The following is a 23,978-nucleotide window of genomic DNA, read 5'->3' as shown; positions in this document are numbered from 1 at the left end:
CTGGGCCTTGGGGAACCGGGCCGTTCAGGTGGAGGAGGGAATAGCCAAGAGCCGGGCTCAGGGGTGTGGGCTGCTGGGGCCTGCGTGCCTTGGGTCCCAAACTTGGAAAGACCTGACGACCCCAAACCCTGTCCCTACAGCCCGGCCGCTTTCCATTCCACCTTCTGGGGCTGTGCACACTCGGGAGGTGGGGGCAGTCCGGCTGGCGCGGGAGTAAGGACTTTTCCCCGATGGTTCTGCAGGAGGCTTTTCCTCCTTCTGTAGAAAATCGTTTTGTTCCTAATTTCCTTCTCCCAGTCCCTCCAGCGAAGCCACCCGGCGCCGGAGCGTCCGAGGCGAGCTGCTCCGGGGCTGGGCCGCGCTGCAGTTCGCGCTGATTGTGTGTCACAGAGACGTGTCCCCCGCGCGCAACGGCGGGCCCGGGCAGAGTCCCGCGGTGTGGCCGGTGGGCTCCGGAGCTGGCTCGGGCGAGACCGAGGCGAACTGGGTCGGGCCTTCCTCGCGGCGCCGCGCAGTCCAGGCAGGTGGGGAGGGGCGGCGGGCGGGGTTGGGGGCGGCGGGCCCGGGCCTGAGGGTCCCGCCCGCGGCTCCACCCGTCCTGTCTGCCTTCGACGAGGTGATGTGAAGGGCTGCAGGGGTCCTGGGATGGGGGTGGGGCTCGGGCGGTGGCCAGGAGGCTCCGCGTCGCGTCGGTCCTCCCTCCCTCCGGGGTGGGTGGTCAGACGGGGACGATGTGGAGGCCGAAGCTGTCGGCCTGAAGCTTGATGTGGTCCCCGCGGTAACTAGTGGCGGTCATAGGCAGCGGCAGCAGCGGCAGGGGCGGAGCCCCGGGGGGCGGCACTATAATAATAAGGGGAACCTGGAAGTTAACACAGGAGAAGAATGGGCTGGGTGAGAGGACAAACAGGAGAACAAAAAAGGAAAGAAAAGCAAAGACCTCCCGGGGCTGGGGTCTGGCGAGATCCGGGCAGGGAGACCTTGGCGGGGCTGCGGGGCCAGGCGTCCCCAGGAGAGCCTCATTCATAGGGACCCGATCGGTGACCGCCGTCGCCCAACTGCGGACCTTTCAGAGCGGGGCCGAGATGGGGGCGGCGCAGAGCCTCCCAGCGACCGGGGAGGGAAGCGGCGAGAGGCGCGGGCGTCCTCAAGGGATCCCGGGGCCTCGGTGCTGCACTAACGAGCCTGCCCGGCGTGGCCCCCGAAGGTCGGGTCGCGGGGAGTCGGACCCGGGCCGGGAAAGCAGCACGGCCGAGCTGGCCGGCGGGCGGACGCGCTGAGCCGCCGGCCAGCCAGGTGGCGTACTCACTTAGTAAGGCGGGGTTGCTGAATCTCCAAGCCTCGTTGTAGGCCGTGTACTGGGGGTGGCTGTACGGGTTGCCGGAGAACTCGCTCCCTGCGGGCGGGTGGAGGAGTGGGGATCAGACACGCGCAACGCCGGGGCGGACCCGACGTGCCCAGCTAGCGGCCTCCCCTGGGTCCGAGGTGCAGGTGCGGCGGGCGGGGCAGTGCGCACTGTAGGCGTGCGGGCCAGGCGGAGGCAGAGCAGCCTACCAGGTCCGCCTGGGGAGAGCCCGTGGTGGTGGTGGGGGGTGCAGAAGCACCGACGCGCCTCGCACACGGGCGTGGAGGGGCCAGCCGGGCCGTGCTGGCCCGGGGCTCTCCCGCGGAGGCGCTCCAGGCCACCCAGGAAGGGTTTGTTCCGGGTCCGGGCGCTCCTATCCCGCTGCGTTGGGGGCCAGGACCTTTTTAGTGGAGACTCTGGTTCTAGGAGCCATAGCCCCACGGGGTGGCAGCAGGGGAGAGTGGCGAAGAAAGGCCCTCGGGACACTTTGTCCCAGAAAGTCCTAAGAATGGCATCTCAGCACGGTGCCAATGCAAGGGATGGGGGCTATGCTGGGAAACACCACCCTCCCGCCTTTCCCTCCAGAGATTCGATACATGGGTCACGCAGCAGGGGAGGGAGGAGGCGGGAAGCAGGTGCACTGCCCGCCGGTCCGCAAGCGGTGAGCGGAGCGCCCCGTGGGCTGGGAGACGTCGGAAGCTGCTTCCCTCCCTCCGCGGGAGAAAGGCCAGGCCTCCGGGTTTCCCCCTCGCCCTTTCTCCTGTGTGATGACCCCAGACTGTTTACAGTGATCCCTAACCGCGGGTTAAGTAGAGGAGAAGGGGGCCCGTCTCGGAGAGGGAGCTGGGGTGGGGGTGGGAGATGCAGCCACTGGAAAGCCTGTTTATTGACGAGGAGGGAAAGCATGCGTGCAGCAGGATAATGAGCTTCTGAGCTCAACTGTGACCAAGAGGAACTGAGCTATCTCCTTCCCCATCGCTAATGAAACAAGTGTAATTTCCTCATCAGCACTAGATTCTGTTTAACGACTCCCCCCTTGCCACCATGAGCTCTATGCAGCTCCCCACATCCCCACCTCCTTGCAGACTTCCCCCACCTCCCTCACCCCCACCTCGCTAAGACCTTCTCCAGCCTCCACCTACTCATGCCAGGACCTTCCCGGAAGAATCTCCTTGCTCTCAACACTTCTACTCCCTCATCCCAAATCTGGGCGGGAATCCCCCCACACCTCCCGGCTTTCCTTACCCAGTTCCTCTAACTCCCTTCAGTCCCGATTCTACACCATCCTGCAGCAGTCTCCCCCTTTGCCATCCCCCGCCCCAGCCTGCTTACCCAGGGCTATCCCTGGATGGTGGGTCCAGTTACCCTCTTCTATCCATCACCCCTCCCATGAGAGTTGAGATTTAGGGAATGGGCACACAAGAGGGCAGCCAGCGGGAGTGTGTTGCAGGCCCAGTCTCAACCTTCTTAAGACAAGAGTTTTTGGTGTTTGTGCGAATAGGAGCTTCAACTCTGTTTGGCTTCAAGCCCAGCTCCCAATCTGGAGTGAGGGGTTGGGGAGAGCCCAACCTCCAGCTGCAGTCACCAGACCCTAAATACAGCCTCTGCCTCTCTGACCCATACAGCCCAAACCCACCTCCTCTCAGACAGGGGATGGGTCAGAGCCCCCAGGAGCAATGAGGGCCCGGGTTCCTCTGAGATGTGGGGGTGCTCTAGCTTGTCTCTCTGAAGCCAAAGTCTCTGGTTCCTGCCACAGCCTGCCCTCTCTTCCTTTTTCCTTAGGGACTAGCTCCCTCCTCTCCCTGGTGTGGGGTCAGTTCTTGACACTAGTCTTTCCTCTGGGTTGATGTGGACCAGGGTGGCTTTGTCTGAATGACTGACATGCCCCTAGAAATGGTTCTTGGCTCCAAGTTTCCATGGAAACCAGGGCAGGCTCTTCCAAGCAGTGTCAGCTGGCTGGGGGTGGGCTGGGGCACTGAGGGCGGAGCTGAGGCTGAGTGCTCCCTGGGCACAGGCTTGGGTGGGTGGGCACTGGGGTGGGGGCCATGACATGCAGTAGGGTGCACACAAGGGGGCATTTCTGCAAGCTCCCGCCCGGGGTTGCTCAAGAGAGAGGGTGAGGGATCCACTGCAGCCCCAGGGAGAGAAAGGGATAGAAGGGCAGTGGTTTGGGGGAGGGGATATTGGGTCTCCCCCACCCCCAGCCTCAGACTACAGACCACTCAGCAGCTCACCCACAATTTAGTAACCCCCACCTAAGTTAGGCAGCTGCAGCATTGTCACCTACCAGGCACCATTCCTGCCAGGGTTGAGGTGGGGTAGCTTCCCTGGCCAGTGGGGGGCACGTGAGGGGGATAACCAGGCAGAGTGGTGCTCGCCATGTCACGACCTGGAAAAACACAAAGGGGAAGGGGTGAGGCCTGGAAGAGAGGGACCTGCCTCTACTCACACCAGGGTACCCCATGGAAAGGAAACTCTCGGAAAAGAAAGAGCTGTGTGCAGACATGTGGGGGTACATCTGACTGAGCAGGTCCACGTGTGCCTTTACATGTGGCTAAGCTTGTTACCTAAATGTTTGTCCTATGATCAGCTGAGTGTATGCACCTCTGCTCTGTGTAGCTCTGTGTCTCTGTGCATTTGTGTGTGTGTGTGTTTGCCTTTGCTTATGGCTCTCTGTAGCCCAAACCCAGCTGGAGAAGGGAGGGCAATGACCTGGTTTTACTCCTCCTTCCCAGCAAGATATTCGGCTGCGGTCTCTCCAGTAGCCAAATGGACCTTCATCATCTTGCTCACCTCTCCCCTCTCTAACACCTAACTTTCCTTCACGCTTGGAGGACACCCCACCGCCACTCACACAGGGCTGATGGGTATTCCTTGTCCTCTCCAAGTGGAGCTGCAGGTGCTGGGCCTGGCAGGTGTGGAGAGCAGGGGACCAGCCAGTAGGCTATTTTGCTGTTAGTGTTTATGGCATTTAAATGATAGAAAACCATCCCTGAAGCGAATCAAGAGCTTTGAGCCAACAGTGCAAGTGGATCAGATCAAGTTCCAATGAGCAAAACCTGTTCCCCCAACCAGCTGCTGGACTTCTGTCCCTGGAGGCCTCTAGCTAGAGTCTGGAGCGTGGGAGACAGGGCTTTCCTTAGCAGTGTCTTGGAGTGAAGGCAGAGCAAGTCAATATTAGGGAGATACCCATGGTCCACAGACATCACCTCTGGAGCACAGCTGCACCTGAGCGACCTCCCTTCCTTGCCTGCCCCCTCCATCACCATGACGGGGTCACCACTTCCTTTTGCAGTTTAGTATGCTCCAATCTCTAATGACAATAATTTACCCTCTCCCCTCTCCCACACTCCCATGCCCTAGAGACTACTTTATCCTCTCCTGGGTCTCCCGGCTCCCATTTATCTCCTCCAGATTCACCTTATCCTCCTCTTCAGCCAGTACCTCTCCCACTCTAGTGCCTCTGTCCAGCCCTGGAAGGCAAGTTGTGGCTGGAGGAAGTCATAGAAGGAAGCATATCTGGGCAAATTCACTTGCTTTTCGTCAGTTGCCCTAGTCCTCATCCTGCCGATGGCTATTCCAAAGTGCCTCTCTCTCCTTGCCACTCTGCCCTCGAAGGCGAACTTACCCCCTACTTTTCTGAGACCTGTGAGTTTGCTCACTCCTACCTTAAAGCATCTGAGTGAGTCATCCCTCCCTAAGTAGACAGAGATACACCTTAGGTGTTTGCATTTCCAGCTTCCCGCTGTACATTCTCATTAGCTGTCCCACTGTCACCTCAAACCTGACAGGAATAAAAGCAGACTCTTCTTCCTTCTCGAAGGGACCCTCTGAAGACCATCTGACCAAATACTTTGGGATCCTTCTTGTTATAGCCTTTTTCCTCCCCCTCTATATGAGTCAGTCGCCAAGTGTTGTCAATTCTCCGCTGCAACGTCTGTTATATCTTGCAGTCTCCATTTCCTCCACCACCTCTTTAGCTCAGTTCCTGAGCACCTGTCCTTTGTTTGCCACAACATTTTTTTTGCTTAAATTCCCTGCTTCACATCCTTCCCCCCTGGTCTATCCCAAATGTGGATGCTGGGCTAGTCCTCGTGAAACATTGCTTTCATCAAACCACTTCCCTTGTAAAAGCTGTCATTGATTTTCTGTATCTACAGTTTGAATCTAAACCCTGCCAGGCTTCCAAAACCTCCCAGGTACTCTCCCCACCCAACTTTCTTAGCTCTCATTCTCACCCCTCTTTGTTTAGTTTGGCTGTTTTCACTGGCTTGTGTGCTGTGAAACCTCTGTACTTTTGTGGTATCATTTTCTTCTTCTTCATAGTTTCCCTCTCCTTCCAGCACAAGCCTTAAAATCCCTGCTCACCAAGGAGCTTTCTCTCTTCTGAACTTCATAGTGGCCATGCTCCATGGTTTACTATGTCATTATGTTTCGTAATGCATCAGCCCTGTTGTTTCACATTATGGCTTGCTTCCTCAAACAGATCATAAACAAACTGAGGCAGGGTCCTGTCTTCTGCTCTGTCTTGCAGAGTTGAGAACGTGGTAGGTGCTCAATAAATCCTTGTTGACTAATTCTCTATCACTCTATTTCACTTATAGCCAATTCCAGGTGAGTTATATTGTTTTCTATATGTTTCATTTATGTTGGTCTCCTATGAAGAGGTAAAGGCTGGGACAAAATGTAAATGTTGGAATCTGATTTTTCTCTAAAAATGGTTTGCACAGTGGATTATGAATTTTTATAGGATTATGAAAGATTTACAGTGAGGGACTCGTGTATCGTGACTCAGCTTTATCATACAATAGAATGATCTTCCTCTATATCTATCTAATATGGTTAATATCTTACATTTCCTAAAACTCAAGAACAAACAACAGAGTAGAACTCTCAGACAAGAGATCATGTCAGACTCCTAGAGAGATAGAAGGAAGAATTTGTGTTTGCTTTGTTGTGGGTTTTCTTTCATTGACACTTCTGTTGTCAATAAAAGGTACACTTCTCCTGACCATCTCTCAGCGGAGTGGACCTGAAGTAGGCAAGGACAGCAACATCTATCAGTCCCTAGAGAGATTAATAATATGGCATTTACTGGTCAAAAAAGGCCCAAGACAGAGGAGAGTAGGGAAGAGGCAGAGGTTTTGAAATCAGAAAGATGCAGAAACCCAATTCTTCCTGGTCCTGTGCTCTTAACATCTACAAAGCAGCCAGAAAAGAAGTATACGCTTCTTAATAAACAGGAATTTCAATGCATCTGAATTCTGATTTTCAGCTGCATGGTTCCTCCAACCTGTCACACATGAATTCCTTGTAATCTAAGGTTTTGTCACACAATCCCTACCCAGCTTCAGGAGAGAGGAAGAAAGGCTAGATGACTAGACAGGTGTTTCCAGCTAACCTCGCGGCACCCCTATTGCAATCTTTATTTCTATGGGCTTTTTCTCTTGTGAAATGGTAAGGCCAACTTCCACCATATAGAAACTTTTGCATGCTGAAAGGTACCCACTGAACTGTTGATTGAAAGGCGCGTTTCCAAGTTCTATTTAAAAAACTGAATCTGGGAAGTGCTATGCAGACGTTTTTAAAATGTGAGAGAAGAGGCCGGTGATGAGGAAGAGCGCGGGATCCTGCTGTTCTATGTACAGCTGTGCTTCTGCTGCTACAGATTCTGTAATATCATCATCACCACAAAGAGGCACCCATTCAGGACCCCTGAGCCAACAAAGGTGCAAGCCACTGCATACAGAACACTCTCAATCGCTTCATTAGCACACAGGTGACGCCTGAAGAGCAGGAAAAAATTGACCAAACCCTTGCGAGAGCTATATATTCTTCTGGAACACCATTGTCAATAATGGAAAACACATTCTGCAGGAAGTTTTCAAATTACTAAGACTGTCATACCATTTGCCCAGCAGCATTCTTTGAGCAAGCCTCTTTGAGTGAGAAAATATGAATGGGTAATGGAATCTGTGCAAGGAAGACCCGACAGAGCGCTGGGCCTTGCATTACTACAGACGTATCAACAAATGGGAGCGGAGACAAACTCTAAAACTGTAAGACAGCACAGCCAGGTCCTTAAAACAAACAAGCAAAAGCACAGAAAGAGGAGAAAACAGCTACACGGCAGAATACATCAGTTATAAAATATGTGTCATCCAACAGAAGACAGGAAGCAGTAAAGTATTTGCTTTGCTCACTGACAATGCCAGTAACATGAAAACAGCACCAAGAGTCACAAATGGATAAAACCCCACAGATTACAAGAGGATGGGCATTTCATGTTGGATATTGCTTCTTAAAATTACAAAGTTTTAAAGATAGAAGAGCTCTTGAGATGATCAGTCTAACTTCTTTGTTTTAAAGTTGAGAAAATGGAGGCACAGAGGCATAATGACTTTCCCATGGCTACACAGCTAGTAAATGATAAAGCCGAAGTCTGAAGCTGTGTCTGTACCACACTGCCTTTTAATGATTACATGCAGCCAGATACTCCCCAAAAGAGTCAAAGAAAAGGCAAAGAAGTCATCCCACAAGCAAAATCTCATATCGTCACTCCTGTTATTAAGCTGAGGCAAGAGAAACAGGACACAAAGAGTAAAATACTGACACGGAAAGTCTGTAGTAAAACTCCAGGGGTGGAGTATTAATCTCCTTTGAGAGTTTTCTAAAAAGCAAAGAGGCTTTTCAAGAAACAGTAGTAGTTGAGAATCTTAAAGTACCCAGAAGTGTTACAAGCACTGTACTTGATGAGGATGTCTTCTCAGTTCAACTGCAGAAGTCCCTGAAGATTCTAAAGCCAATTTCTGCAGCAATCACTGCATCTGAATCAGACAGTGCACTTTTGTCAGACATTCCTTACCAAATGGGCCAGATCAAATCAACCGTTCTGGAGAATCTAAGTGTAGTTCCTCTTACAAGTACAGAGAGAAGCAAAGGGAAAGACTTTATTAAGAAATTAGAAAAATTTCAGTCATCAGATAATTTATGCTGTTTTGTCAGGTCTAAGATTCAAGGGCAGAGCTGTGTCTTTACTTGCACCTGGACTAGCGAGCATGCATTGAGCGCCCACTAGATGCTAGGCACTATCCTAAATATTCTCTGTGTATTATCTCATCGAATCCTCATATCAACCTATGATGTTGATCTGTCTTTAATTTTCATTTTATAGGTGAGAAACCAAAACTCAGGGGGGCTAAGTATTATGTCCAAGATTTCACAGCTAGTAGATGGCAGATCTTGGACTACAGACAAGTGGTATACTTGGGAATTGATCCTAGAATGACATTCTCAAATGTTGTAGACCCAGAAAATAGGTATTTGGTCCAGGAAAGTAACCTGGGCCTATGCTCAGTGAATCCTTCCTATAACAGAACATCTCATTGCTTCTTGTTTCCTGCATATTTCAGATTCTTCCATTTTCTACAGCAAGGGTTTTACATTGGGGTTCACTTATCCTGTAGGACTCCATAGATACACTTCAGGGAGTCCATATAAAGCTATACATAAAATGTTATAGGTATACATATATAATATCTAGATGGTTTTTATCATATTCTCAAAAGTATTCATGACTCAAAGATTAATAAGCATTGTTTATAAGACCAAAAGAACCTCTGTTCTTTGGCATAAGAAAGATATTAATTTATTTGAAACTGTGTGAACTGTCCCCGTAAAGAAGATCACACAAAGAACAGCAAAATAACATATGAAGGAGCAGAGGAGATTATCCCATGTCAAGGAAAATGTCAGCCTTGGGAAGACCAAGGAAATAATAAGAAGGAAGGAGCCAAGAAGCAGGACTACTCTGAGTGATGGCTCAGACAATGAGACTTATTAGACATAGATGTATACAGCAAAAGTTATATTCAATGAGTTTAGAGATGCTTTTCCTCGGCATCCTTCTCTGAAAATGAGCACTTTTGCTATCTACTTGACACTGCGGAGGACCCTAAGGCAGGAAAACATAACTCTTGTTTTACTATCCTCTCTTCAAGTTTTGTCTGCTTCTCATAAGGTGGTGAAAATGAAGACATTAGATTGCTTCAAGGTTGGCAGTCTGTGCCTGCATTTGATGCAAGCATTTGTAATACTTCCAAGAATACACAGTTATTAAATTTGTAATTACTGCCTAAATATACTGTACATTTATATTTACTATACCAATTATGATCATTTTATGACCAATCCAAGTTATACATAATGCACTAAAGTAACAAATTTTAAATCTATAACAGATGCTTTAAAAGGAGAGGGAAAGAGTTTTCTACGTATTTCATTTTGTTTCTTATTTCCCAGGTTTACAAATCTTCCCAAAGGTTTCTCCTCTTGGCCAGGGGTACCTATGTGAGGGCCCCCAGCCCTAGGCACTGTCTTGGCCCCACAGCTCCTCATGCTGAGGCTTGCCTGCTCTGGGTTCCAGCAGAGGGGGCTGTGCTGCAGCTCGGGGTAGCTGCTCTTCTAGCTGATCTTACTTCCCGCTGACAGCTGGACCTCTAGTCCCTGGAGTGTCCTAGGCAGGGATGCTGCCCAGATCTGTGTGGGCTCAGTGAGGACTGCATCTCACCAGCCAACCAGCTGGACACAACCAGTCATGCTCTTCCCACCCCTTCTCCTCCCAGCTCACTGCCCACATCTGGGCTGTGGTAACCTGCTGGCCTAGGGCCCCACAAGAGGAGGCTTCCGTCTAACACAGCTGGACCATGGATGGAGCTGCAGCCTCAGGATCCTGGGCTAAGGCTAGGGAGAGTTGGGAAGAATCACATTTTCAAAGAGCTGAAAGGGAACTTGGCTATCTTCTAAGCCTGCTCTCTCATTTTACAGAGGAGGAAACTGAGGCTCAGAGAGAGGGGAAGACACCCTAGCCCTCCCCTCCTCTCACTTCTCCTTGCTGCCTAATCTGGCTCTATTAGCAAATTGCAAATGAAGGCTGGAGTTGGGCAGGGGCTGGCACTCCAGAGGCCGGGCCCAGGCTCACTGATGGGCTCCCAGCAAGAGAGCCCCTCGTGCTGGGTGGGCAGAGGTTAAACCTGTTTGCACAGTCTCCCAAGACTCCAGCTCTCCCAGTTCCTCTCTGGCTTTATTTTGTTCTCTGAGAGCACTGAATTGTCAGCTCTAATCCTTCCGAAAGCGCAGCGTTTTTCAGGCGCTCTGTGTAAGTGAAACCCTAATCCCAAGGAAAACGGCCACTTAAGCTGCTGGAGCATTAGGCTGCTTCCCCAGCCTGCCCCGGGATTTCCTCCCTCCCTGCCTGCCAGCCCAGCACCACCCGTCACCCGCCACCCGGGAGGAGAGGCGAGGATTCCAGGCTGAAGGCGGCAAAGCCCTCTCAGAAGTAACAATAGTAGCAGGGTTTGCCTCCCAAAGCTCAGAGTTGAAAAAGTGCTGGCTTGTTTGTCCTGAGGCTACAGCTAATAGTGGGGGAAGGAAGGATTCTGATCACTCTGGGGAGGGAGTGGGGGGGTCTTCCTGTTACTTTGGGGGGTGGCTAGCTCTCTGGGGGAAACAGGCTTTAAGGTCTTGCCTAGATGGCTTTGAGGCCATCAGGACATTTCTGAGCCCTTGGTCCCAATACATACCTGTAACATTCACTGAGACACCACTATTGAAGATTCCTGGTCATTCAGAAAAGGTTGGATTGATTGACTTTATTTAGCCAATATCTTCTTCTTAGAAAGTGCAAAATAATGGAGGAAACAAACTTACTGCCGGGGATCCCCCTTTTGGAGAATTCTCCTTTGGGACACCCCAAGCATCTCTAAACATCTCCAGCAGCTGAAAGGTTGCCGATGACCTAGCTAATCATGAAAGCAATGCCCAATGATTCCTGCTAGGCAGCCCTCTATCAGCCTGAGTTGGCTACTATACACACTTGAAATAAAGATCATTGATTTCTTGAAAATATTTTGATTCAAATTCAAACTGGCTTCTCTCTCTGATTTCTAAATAAATTAGTGAGACCGTGGTGTGGAAGACCAAGCACAGTCCATCTGGCGTGCTCAGGCTTTGGGTCTCATGGATGGAGGGAAGAGATGAAGAGAGGAGTCAAGAGGAAGCCCCAAGGTAATGGGCCAAATTTGAGCTCAGCTTAGAAGACCATGGAACTAAATCTTTGCTAAGATGCCCGGGAACCCTTCCTATCTTCTTCATCCTCCCCATGTCGCTCCTCCCCTCTCTAGTTCCATTAGCAGCCCTACGTGCTTCTGCCCAAGGCATCCTGCGGGAGAGGGCAGTTGATTGCAATTGGGATGGCTGCTGGGCACAGACATGGACATGGGATTGAGGCTGGAAACTGGGGTGGTACAGCTTTTATTCTGCTCAAATTTGACATGACTCTCCCAGTCCTAGTGTGGATTAATACCCCTTCTTTTCAATATCCATCCCCTCTAGAGGTGGACTGGATAAAGGAGGACAGGAACGAGTCCTGATCTGCTGACTCCCTCTGATGCAGGTCCAGGGCACCGGTATTATCTGTCAATGTCTCATTGCTATGGAAATGCCCCCATAATTAAATCAGAGCTGAGGCTGGGGGTTGGAGGTCCTTGGGGATGTGGCTGGAGGCCTCAGGGATGTTTGGAGGAGGCTAGCTTCTTACTGTTGGGCCTTCTCAGCCTAGATGAAGAGTCTAGGGCTCGTGGGTGCTGAGGAGGGGCCCTGTGGCTCAGTTTGGCCTCCACAGTAAAGGGCTCTGACTTGCTGCCCTGTCAAAGTTGCCCTAGTCCTCTCCTTTCAAGGTTGGAGAGGAACTCTGATGTCTGTGTCCTAAATTCCTCTAGCTAATCAGGGGTTTTGAGCCGACAGACAAGGCTAGGAGGCTCCCAGCCTCCTTCAGAAACATTTCTCAGCCTTTATTGCCCTCTCCTCCCCCAGAGGGGCTGGCCAAAGGCTAAGCTGTTTGTTTTATGGAGGGAAATGCTGTCGCATTGGAAGAGGGTTGTTAACTACAGGAAAGAGGCAGTTTCTGGAGGTCCTCAGGACTCCCTGAGTGGTAGGAGGAGGGATTCCCAGGGTCCACATCTCCATCTGCTAAAAGGCCACTTCGCTGATCATCGCAGATGTGGACAAGGAGTCTGAGCCTCCAAGAGTTCACAACTCTTTCTCAGAAGCTGAGCCCACACTGCCCTCACGGGCCCCCAGGATGCCGGGGGCCAGCCTCTGCTTTTTAGCTTTGAACTTTGCCTTACTGGCCTCCCCCACCTCTGTTCAAATTTGCCAGCTTCCAAGAGACCAGCATCTTCTGCTGGCTCTCCTCGCCTTGGGCACTTCTCTCTTGGGCAGCATCCACATTTCTTCCTGGATCTTAGCTGTAGATTCCCTCAGAGCTGCAGTCTCTAGGCAGCAAGAGAAGTTTCTCCCAAGCTCTTGAATAAAAACCACCATCCCCCTTCGCCCCCAGGGTGGGGCAGCTAACAAGGCTCTTTTTTCACCAGGGAGGATGTAGTGTCCTTGTCCCTGGCTCTCTAACATTCAGACATTTTTCCAAAGAAAAGGGAAGATCCTCTGCTGAGACTCCCAGTCTGGGAGCTTGGATAAGCAGAGAACAGGCTCTCCTTTCAGGGCTGCCCGAGGCTCAGCTCTTTCCATGGCTCCTGGACCCCAAAACAATAAGCTATAGGTGTGGTCTTCAGTCTTCGTTCTTTTTGATTTCCATTATCTGATGATTTGCAGAACGGTGGTGGGAAAGGGGATGGGATCAGATTTGTCATAAACACAAAACACACTTTTCTTTGATCTTTTTTAGAATATTAAACACACTTATTTTGTAGTTGCTTTTGGAGTGTTCTATGATCTCTAGTTCTTGGGGGTGTTAATTGTCCTATTTATTGCTTCTGCTAACTCTCCCTCGTGATAGTCCGTATTCACATGATGTGTGTAATTTTTATAGTGAGCTCATCTTCAGCGGTGGATTTTTTTTCCTGTGGGAGTCCCATGTGCCCTGGATTGTACAATGTCTCTACAGAGAAGGTTTGCCCTTCTTCCTGCTGGGGTTTCTGAGTGGCTTACTATCCTGGACAAACTTTTACGTAAGTTCTTGGCTGGGATTTCCTGCCACATATTCATGGTATAAATTAAGGCTCTGAACCAGGGTCAGGTTTGGGATCTCCATTTCTCATGGAGACATTTTTTCCCTCACTAGCCTCCCTGGGCCATTGGGATGAGTTGGTGTGTTTCCCTTTATGGGTCGTGTAGTCCTGCTCTGTTCCTGGGTTTATGTAGGGTAATACTCAGTTCTAGCTTCCTGCTTCTCTTGGGCTCAAGGTCATGTCTCTAGACTGATGTGTGACAACCCCAGCCTCCCCCATTAGGGTCCACCTTCAGCGTGATGCTAGCGGTCTCACATGTGGCTCTGACTTTGAGTTTCCCTCTATTTCTGGCACCAGAGAGTGAGGTTTGGTTGTGTCTTAACAATTCTTGTTGTTATATTTTATCCAGCTGTGTTTTGGTGAGTTCAGCCTGCCTTGTTTCTGGACATCAATCTCATTCCTCCATTACTTCTCTGGGACTCAAATGAAGGTGGCGAGAACTACACTTGCAGAAAGCTCTCCCAGTGCTTGGGGGTGATGCCCACTAGAGGCCAGTGTAGCTCCCTTGGTGCAGCAGCTCTGGGGACCGGTGTAGTCCTCGCCTTCTAGAGAGAACATGGAGAGCCTCTGCACAACCCCTGACTGCCTCCAGCACCGTCTTGCTCCATTTGGCCTCCAGGGTAGGGAATCTCACCTTCAGGGTGGACTTTCACCAGGCCAAGGGACTCTCTAAATGCCCAGAAGCATCTCCAGTGACTTTAGGAGTCCTGAAACTAGTACTCATATTCTCCTCCCAGATCAACATTCCTGCCAGTGTCCCTCGTGCTCCTGTATGGCTGCAGACCTGGACAGGCACAGGAAGGGAGGGGTCAAGGTGAGGAGGTCATGGGGAAGAGGATCTTTTCTAAAGTGATGGGAGACAGGAAGGAATAAAGGCACCAGCACACAGTTGGAGCCAGAGTCCTCACTGAAGAGGCCCTGACCCAGAGATCCCTGGGACTTCCGAGGGCTTGATGGTGGCCCGCCGTGGGCTACTTTGGAAGGATAAGAAGTTGGTAGAAGGTACCAGCCACAGCAGTCAACCTGAGGAAGCCTGGCCCAAAGTACCCCCAACCCACTCTCTCATCTAGCTGGTCCCTTTTTCCTTATCACTTAGGGGAGACTCGGCTCTGTTCCAGACCAGCAGCCTAGAGCAGTGGGCTGGAGAGAAGAGATGCCGCTGAGCTAGAGCAGCCCAGCGGCGGAAGGGAAAGTGGGTGATAAATTTAAATAACCAGCTTGACTTGGCAGCTTGCTGAGTTGTGATGCAGTGAAATTAAAATCTCGGCAGAACTTGCAAACACTACCCAGAAAAATCAGTCTCTCTCCTTGGTTCCATGATGGAAGGTGGGGAGGGGAGGCTATCGGGCCAAGCCCCAGCCTCTGGCAGCCACCCTTGCTTGCAATGTGATTAGCTGTGTCCTGGCCCACTGGGCCCCACTCTCCCCTCCACACAATAGTCCAGGCTCCTCTCTCCTCTCAGTCCTGACCTTGTGGAACAGCTGTATCAAGTGGCTGGTGAAGTTTGAAATCAGCCTCCAGCGCCAGGAGGTGGCAGGAATATCAATAAGGTCGGCTCTTTAGGTTGGGCTGGGACATTCCTGGGCCAGTTTCCTCAGGACTCATCCCTGAAGGTTTGCAGCCTCAGCTTCCTGTCCCCCAGGGAAGAAGATGAGCTGGGTGCCTGAGACGTGGGGGGTCAGGAGGGCTCCTTAAACACTTTGGTGCACCCAAGCCAGGCCGTGGGCACAGGATGACCTCCCTGCTCTCTCGCTGTGAGCACACACCTGGCCAGAATCATCTACCCGAAAGGGCCTCCCCTCTGCTTCTTCCACCAAAGCCCTTCATATTCTCCAACAAAATAAACTTTTTAAGAATCTTTGAGGGGAATTTCTACAAATACACCCAAAGCCTCTCCCATATCCCAGCCATGCTTGGAGCCCAGTTTGCACAGATGCCAATATCTTTCTAGAAAAACTCACCCAAAGCCCACCTCTCTCATTTCTGCTCTCCTTGCATCACTGCTCACTGCTACCCAGAAAGTCCTGGCCCAAAAGCCAACACGCTGGACCCACTTCTGAGATGGCCCATGAAGTTTCTGGGCACTGCCCCATTTCTCACCTTGACAGTACCTCCAGCAAATTCTGTTTGTCCCCATAATAAACACATCATGAATCATTCATCTTTAATAGATTATGCAAATTAGGAGGACATAAAATCAACAAAGATCAATAACTGCAGCCGTTTAATTGCCAGCAAAAACATTTTAAGAATGAGCATAATCTGCAGCCCTTTCTCGGGTAATAGAACCATTAATCCAAACACTGGATCTTGGCCTAAATGTAGAAAAATCCGTCCCTGCCCCCGCCCCCTCCCACCTCCCCTCCCCCACCTCTCCACACACTTCTCTCTTTTTTGGTAATTTCCAGTCTCTGAGCGAGTTTCCCCGTCATTACCACTGGTGAACAGCTCCGAATGTTAATGGTTCTGCTTTTGTTACTCCTCGCTTGATTGAAATGTCGCATTCAGATTGAGATGTTAGTGCTAACTTGCCACCTGGGAATGTCAAGCTGGGTCTGAAATGAACTTTTCTCACACTTGGATCCAGATGGATCAGCCGGAGATGTTCCCAGGCTGAGCTGGGACCGTTCCAGGGCCATGGGGGGGAGGCGGGCGGGGGATGCTCAAGGTGGAGGCCCTTTTCTGCACCAGCCCCAGTTCTCCTGCAGCAGGAACCCTACTCCGAAGAGCCATCTCTCCACCCCAGGAAAGCCCTGCCTTCTGGCCTGTGGCCCGGGGCACGGGAAGCACAGCTGGGCTTAGAGAAATGTCTCCTGGGCTCTCTTTCGCCAGCTGCCTGGGGTGGGAGACCTTTAAGAAGTGACCGCTACTGCTCTCAGCATATCAGGAAGAAGGCAGCAGGCCTGGCCTGGGCCATCTCTCTGCCTTTGGTCAGAATACCCAGCAGCTCAAAGGGCTTCCTAGTTGGGCTAAGGAGGACTCATTCATGCCAGGGGCCAGTTGATAATAGACTATGTCCTGACCCGGTGAACCCGGCTAAAGTTGTCACTCCCAAAAGCCCCGTCCAATTCTCCAGCACTGCTAGAATGCAGCCTCTGATTGCCTAGCCAAGACCTCAACTCTGTCCAGGCTGGAAACAGTTGTACCAGGACACCTTTTAAGGGAACCTGGGACAGCTAACAACAAGGCCCCTGTTGGAGGCTGGGTGGCGCATCTCAGGCCTGAGTCATGCTCAGGTCAGCTCAAAGTCAGACCCAGGGCCCTATCCTACAGCGGGGCCATGCCTGCTCCCTGTCTTTGCCATTGGCTGTGACGCCGGCTGCTTGCAGCCCTGCTGCCAGGTCCCCAGGCTGCCTCCACTCGCCTTACTCGGCAGGTAACACCTCAGTGTCTCCCAATCCCCACCAAGACCCTTCTCAATCATTCTGTCTCCCAAGGAACAAACGGCACATTGGCTTTAGTGACTCCAGGATAATTAGGTGAATTTTAATAACACCTCAATGTGTGTCTCTCCCACTTGGGCACTTTCCTGGCCCAGAAACCCTACTGCAGTGCCAGGCACCTTCCACAGCCTGCAGCTCTGTGGCCTGGAGCTTCATCAGCTGGGCCTTCCCTGCACCACACCTCGGCCTTCTTCCACTCTAGCTGCCTCTGCAGCTCCTAATCCATGGGAGCGTCTAGATTTGTACCCCTCCCCTTGCATTTGGCTGTGGGATAGGCTTGACCCCACCTGGCCTTGAAATCAAACCTTGGTCTTAGTGATTTCTCTGGGAAGCGGAAGGGCTAGAAGAATTGTGCTTATCTTTAACCACAGAGCTAGTTGCCATGCCCTGAAGCCTGAAGCCACAGCCACCCAGGCTGCCCAGAGGGAGGAGAAAGCAGGTCCCCCAGGAGCCTTGGGAGCACAGGAATGTGGAGGCTGGACACTGGGCACTCATGCTCCATTCTTGCCAGGCTGGCCTATTTACCCTCTGCATTCTTCTGCACACATCCCAGCAAGAGGCTCACAATTCTGGGCACCTTGGTGGAGGCAAGAAAAAAGGCAAAGAGCAAGGCAAGAAGAAGGGCAGAAAGAACCAGCAACATCCCCTTCTGGCTTTGACCTTTCCAAGCTAGAGCTCACAGGGACCCTGACCACAGTTTTTTCTTCTCACATCTGCACACGTCTGTTCAGGAAGCACCCTGGTTTTTGGAGGCTCACTCTCTGCAGATATCATGGCAAGAGGCCCACTTGTCACACTGGGCCCCAGATGGCATAGACTGAGGCACCCCCACTGAAAGCAGTGCCCCCACCCTCCTGGAAGCCGCCTTACCGGTCACAACGGGGTATGTCTGCGTGCCTGACACGTTGCTGCCCAGCTCGGGGTTGGTGGATGCAGATAGACTTGACTTGACTTCATCAAGCCCAGGGGTCAGGGCTGGGAGGGAGTACTCGTTCCCCTGGGGGAGAGAGAAAAGCGACAGCTCTCTATTGACGCACACACGCCACTGAGAAAGGGCTCAGTGTGCAGATGGGGAGGAGGACCGGGGAGCCCTCCCAGATGGGGTGGAAGGAGATGGCCTCGCAGAGGGAGGGGAGAGAGGGCGGGGCAGCTCGGCAGATGATGGAGAGTTTTGTGTGGCTGGGGGTAGAACTGACTTCGTGAAGCTGGAGGTGCAGCCTATACATTATCGGTGGTTAGCCCAGCACCCTTGAAACTTCTGTAGCATCTCCTGCCTAAGAAGCCCCAAGGGCGGAGTGTAGCAGTGGGGATCCCCCTGCTTAGAGGCAAGGGGTGTCTTAAGGACCCCCTGGAGTGCGGGGCCCTTGGGGAGGAGGGGTGAACCATGACACGATGGCAGAGGCAGTAGCTGGGGGAAGGGCCTAGTGGGGCCTCCAGCCTGGCACTGCTGGGCTGGGATCGGGTGCTGGTGCCCCTTTTTTAAAAACAAACAAAGACAGCCCCACGGGCCCCTTGCTCTCTGCCTGTGCACTGGGGTATGAAATTGGGGAGGGGGAGAGTCCACATGGCTAACAGAAGGGTGGGAGGGGGCCGGTCATTGACTCTGAAAGGGTGTCCTGCCCGAAACACTCGGGTAATTGCCTTTTTATTGCAGCCACCGCCAAGCCAGACCCCAGAGCTGGGCAGACCAGGAGCCTACACAAAGCAGGAAAAGTTGCTCTGATTAATATTACGTTAAATTAAAACTGATTTTCTGCTCTTTCGGGTCCGTTTTTTTCCCTTCCGCTTCCTGGCCCCCCCCAGAGGGCCCCCTCCCCTCCTTGGCTGGATGGGATTGCCTCGTCATTTCCAATTCCTTCTCGTATTGATCTTCCTGTAGAAATCAGTTTTGTAATTAGCTGCAAATTAGGCCTTCTACTGGGGGTGAAGCTGCCCCCTGATTTATCACCAGAGTAATTCGCTGTGATCGGAGAGAAATTAAAATGAACTCAATTAGGCTTCGGATTTGCTTTATGGGCCCTGCTCCGAGTTTCAGGGGGAAAAATGACTGTGCTGGTGTTTAATAGTCTAATGAAAGTAAATAAAGGTTATTCATTGTAATACAGCCGGGGACTCGGGGAGGGTGCACTGAGCCGCCCGCCTCGGCCGGCTCCTCCTTTGTTGGTTTATGGCTCAGGGCACCTTAAAAAGACTTTTGATTTTTGTTTTATGAAGACAAACAGCTTATGGGATAAAAGGACGGGCGGGGAGAAAGGCGAGTAGCTGGGAGCTCGTGGAGTCCTGGAGCGGAACTGTGCCGTGTGGAGCCTGTGGGGCTGCGCTGGTGTGTGCATGTGCGTGTATGTGTGCAAGCACAGCAGACTGTTGTGCTGCGGTTGTGGGCCTGGCCTGGGCCGTAGGTGTGGGAGGAAAGGGTGTGTGCTCCCGTGTTTGAGCGTGTGCACGGGGGGCTACACGGATGTGTGGGTGGAGGCGGGTGCTGGAGGTGTGCTGGGCTGGTGGTCTGGAGGGATGCCTGCCTACTGGCTGGCGGGCTGTGCTGTGAGCACCTCGGGCTGTGTGGTGGGGAGGAAGCAGGTGGGTGGAGTGCCTGTGCACACGGGTAAATGTGAGGAAGTCAGGAGATACATGTTTCTACGTTGTGTGTTGTGCTGGTGTGTTGTGGGCTGCATCCCATGCTGTGGGTTCTGGACTGTTCTGTATCTGTAGGAAGTACTGGGTCTGAGAGGCTGTCAGCCTACCTAGGGTCACACTGGACAGCTGGATTGGGGAGCAGGAGGCAGGCACAGTGGGCTCTCCTCCTGACACTGGGTGAGCACAGATTTTCTGTAGGACCTCGTGGGCATTTTGTTAAGGGACAGGGCAAGAGGATGTTCCTGAGTGCCCTGCCAGAAGCACGGATGGCAGGGCTGGAAGGGACCTGTTATATCATATGTTCAAGCCCTTCATTCTACAGATGGGGAAACTGAGGCTCCGGAAGGGGATAAGACTTACCCAAGGCCATACTCGCACCCAGAACTGATCATTTCTAATTACTATATACCTTAATGATTTTTCTTAACTCTCCGTAATGTCCTCTTGTGAGTGTGTTCATACAGCACACACACAGTGCACCTATATGTAGCACACACGATGCTGGGCGTGCACATGGCTGATCCATACGCACTTTCTCCAGAGGCCTGTTCTGCCCAGCGTCTTTCCACTTCTGCAGGTAGAAAGCTCCTTCCTCACCTGTTCTGATTTGATGTGCTCTGATGCCTGGAAGACGTCAGGGTAGGAAGGACGCTCAAAGACCCGATCCAAAGCTTCCAGCTGCTGCTGGGTGAAGGTGTCAGCTCGCAAGTGCTTCCGCAAACTGTCCACGCCACTCTGGGAGTCTCCATTGGGGACTGAGCCCTCGGACACATCTGGAGAACACACGGACACTCAGGCCATCAGCACAGGCCAGCAGAGGCACAGAGCAGTGCAGTGGGCAAATGGGGCAGGCATCTGGCTCAGCCCCCAGGGCTTTGCACCCCTGTGAGGACCCCCTTACTCTCAGCTTTGAGGCTGGAGGGGCTGGCCATGCCTCAGAGATCTGGCTGAGGAAGCCAGAGCCTCTGAAGGACCTGGGAAGAGAAAAGGAAGTTGTCATAGCACAGAGGGCAGGAAGGACTAGGCAGAGGTGGAGCCACAGGGGCTCCCAAGGGCTGTCTGCCCAGGGGTGTCTCCCCTGAACCCTTTCTGTTCCCGGGCCTGAGTCAATCTGGGGGAGGAGCTGAGCGTCTCGGACCAGCATTATGGAGCCTGTGGAGAATTGAACTCGGCTCTGAGATGAATATCAGTTCCACTGACTCCAAGGGTGGAAAATCATCAAATCTCCGAGGCTGAGTGTAACATGGAGACTCAGCGAAGTAATTAACTTCACCACTGAGGGAGGAGGGGCTCTGAAAGCCAAGCCGAGGCATTCTATTTGCTTTGGGTCATGACTGAGACCGGAGCAGGAGGACAGCAGGAGGAACGTGAGCTGTAAAACACCGCCTTGGGCAGAGACGAAGGACAGGGTCTTTGTGGATGCTCTTGTGCCCGGCCGCCCTTCTCAGCCTCTGTCCCTCACCTGGACTCTGGCTAGGTCTCCATCAGAGGCCAGCTCCTTGGCCACCTAGTTCCTCCTGCAGGTTTCCACAGGGAGCTGAGACTCACTCCATGAAGGAAAGGGCACAGTGGTGCCACACTAGTGTCCACTCCCTGGGGCTGCTGGCCTGGCCTGTCCATGTCCTGCTCTACCCAGCTTTCTCACCACTCTACCAGCCTTGCCTCCCGTCCTTGCCCTCCCGCATTGGGTTCACTGGAGTTTTCAGAGTGTTTTCTGCCACCTCTCCCTGAACCCCCACCCTGCAACTCCCCTGCCCGAGGCTGGGTCCTCCCTGGATGCAGCTTGGCCACTCCTTGGCTTCCCTCAGCCCAAGACCAGCTGGGGAGCCTTGGGCCTGGGGCCAGCCTGTGCTGTAGGCCCCAGGGTGTTCCTCTGGGACTGTTATATATATCAGTTTATAGGTGATTATACGATATGATCTAATCAATATTGCATTATATACAGTAACACCGTACAGTATCATTCGGGAGACCATAGAAAATATTACATATTGATTAACCTCAACCTGCAGCCATCCTCTCTTGCTGGCCTCCCAGATGGAGCATGGGGGTCTGCTTTCCAGATGGGGTCTCCTATCTTCCCTCCTCTCTATTCTGGAGGGGGTGGGAAAGCAAAGAAAGTGTGTGTGTGTCTCTGTGTGTGTATTAAGTCTGGGGTGGACAGACAGACACAGGGGCAGCCTTGATGGTATTCCTATGTTCCCTATGTTCCTATGGACACAAAACTTGGTTGTCATGTTTCTTTCTGTGTAATGTCTCTGGAATGATTTTCTGTCTCAGAGGGTGTATGTGTCTCTCTATATGAGTTAGGGTGGGGCATATTTATTTTTCCCTTTTGTGTGAGTATTTTCTGTGTATATGCATTTGTACATGTATAAACATCCAGATAAACAAGTGTCTGGGTATGTGTAAGTGACAGAGTGAGAACCTTCCTAAAAGGATATGTGTGTTTATGTGTGGGATTGCATGGGGAGCGTGAGCACACAACCCCCATGTTTCTTCTGTGCCTACTTCTCTTTCAAGGATGTGCCATCATTCTAATTCCACCTCTTGGAGCTATTTGCATGTTCTACCGTGTCTAATTCTCCCTTGCTGGAGTCCTCCTATCTTTTTGGAAAGCCCTGCTCACAGGGCCGAAGGAGGCAGTGAGTATCTTTGTGTGTGGTTATTGCAGTGTCACCAATGGGTCCTAGGGAGTAAAGTGTGCATTTGTCTGTGTGTGCTCACACACTTTGTGCATGAGTGTGTGCATATGTGTGGGGAGACTCATACCATGACCCTAAGTAGATTTGTGTATATGCCTGTGTGTGGCGTGGCTCAGCCTGTGTGTATGTGTGTGTGTGTGTGTGTGTGTAGGGGCTGAACTGGAGCTTTGTCCTCAGGTCACTGGCTGGAGGAGTCTCTTTTCCTTCATTTATTCTGGGGCCCTTCAGATCTTGACAAATCTGTCACTCTAAATTTGCGAGAGATTATGGTGCTCTCTCCCCAGCCCGCAGAGAGGTGATATATGATATCTGCTGCCCCTATTGATTGCCTGATCTGGTGGCAGAGGCCGGCGAAATGAACTTGAAATGAACATCATGCCTCAACTCATTGTGCGTATAATACACTACTTAATCCCACATTTTTCAGCCGCTATGGAATTCAATTGATCAATCATGTTCCACTGATAGTACTGTTTTAGGGGTTATTGCTGCTCCCTCCACTCACTGACCTTTTTATTTATTTATTTTTTTGTATACGCAGGCCCTGGTGATAAGACAGGTTACAGAGGCAGCAACAGAGAGAAAGGGGGAGGGAGGCAGGAAAGGCAACAGGAAGCCTGCTACTGGCAGGGAAAGGAAAAAAGAGGAGAAGGAAGGGGTGGGGGAGAGGAAGAGAAAGAAGGTGCTAGAGGAGCAGGAAAGCAAACTGGTGTGATGAAAGCATGCAGAGAACCCCCAAGAGAGGCTGCCGGAAGCTTGAGGAAACTCCCCAAAGGAGAAGGAAGATGATGAGGAGGCAGGAAAGGCAGCAGTAATCAAGAATGGCGAAAGAGCACACAGAAAGTTCCAGGGGAACAGGGAGGAGAGGCGCAGGAGCAGGGAGAAGGCAGTGGCATTACTGTCGGGGATAGGGAGGCAGCCCTCCCAATCAGCCACAGGGCCCATAGGCTCTCACAGGCTCTCTCCAGAGGATGGGGTGGCACCCTACGAAGGCAATGAGGAAGGGTGGGAGGGAGGAAAGGAGGCTGGGAGAACACTGGGGTCAGAGGTGCAAGGAGGAGAAGCTCAGGGAAGGAGGAGGCACAGAGGCAGCAGAAGGGCAAAAAGAGAGAGAAGAAAGAGAAAAAGCTTCCCATGCTGGAAGCCTAGGGAGGTGTTGGCTGGGGTGAGGGCACTTGCCACAGGAATAAAACCAGCTGGCTCTGCTTTCCTCCAGCCTAGGTATCCAGCAAAAGAGGGCAGTCCAGGGCCTGGATGGGGGTGGGTTTGGAGGGTAGGGTGTGGAAGAGGAAAAGGAGTGGAGAAGGAGTAGAAAAGAAAAGGGAACACAGAAGAAAGACTAGAAAAGGAAGAGGAAATGAAGCGGTTGTCAGTGCCAGTCACTTGGAGGGTCCTCCACAAGACAATGGAGAGAAAGAGCTCAAAGTGGGACTTCCCCAGGGTAGAATCTCAGAGGCGACAGTGAGGTAGAGAGATAGAACTGAGCTATAAACACTGGTAGGCCCAGATACTGAAGGGCTCTCTGGCAGAGCTGGGCTAAAATAGAGATGAGGCAGAAGCAAGTCTTGATCTAGGCTTCAGAGTGAGCAGGGAAGGAAAGTGTGTAATTAGATAGCGTCCATCCCCTCGTGAACTCCTTGTGGCCAGGCACCATGACCAATGCATCTCTGTGACTCCAGCGCCAGGCACGGAGCTGGGCAAAGAGTTGGTACTAATGAATGATTGAATGAATGAATGAGGCTCTCCTGGGTGGCAATCAAAGCCAGAC

General features: G+C 51.9%; 1 protein-coding gene across 1 annotated transcript in view; it reads right to left on the bottom strand.

Moving 5' to 3' along the window:
* Nucleotides 1–704: 704 nt before the first annotated feature.
* The window catches only part of PAX2 (paired box 2), an 87,312-nt gene continuing 64,038 nt past the window's right edge, over nucleotides 705–23,978 (bottom strand). The window contains 6 exon segments of the mRNA XM_046654923.1: nucleotides 705–817; nucleotides 819–859; nucleotides 1,307–1,393; nucleotides 3,630–3,731; nucleotides 17,742–17,868; nucleotides 20,103–20,278. Coding sequence (XP_046510879.1) covers nucleotides 719–817; nucleotides 819–859; nucleotides 1,307–1,393; nucleotides 3,630–3,731; nucleotides 17,742–17,868; nucleotides 20,103–20,278 — 632 coding nt within the window. The 3' untranslated portion in view covers nucleotides 705–718.

Source organism: Equus quagga, chromosome 2 (assembly GCF_021613505.1).
Source record: "Equus quagga isolate Etosha38 chromosome 2, UCLA_HA_Equagga_1.0, whole genome shotgun sequence".
Classification (NCBI taxonomy): Eukaryota; Metazoa; Chordata; class Mammalia; order Perissodactyla; family Equidae; genus Equus; species Equus quagga.
Note: the sequence above shows the minus strand (reverse complement) of the source record. Positions and strands in the feature narration are given on the sequence as shown.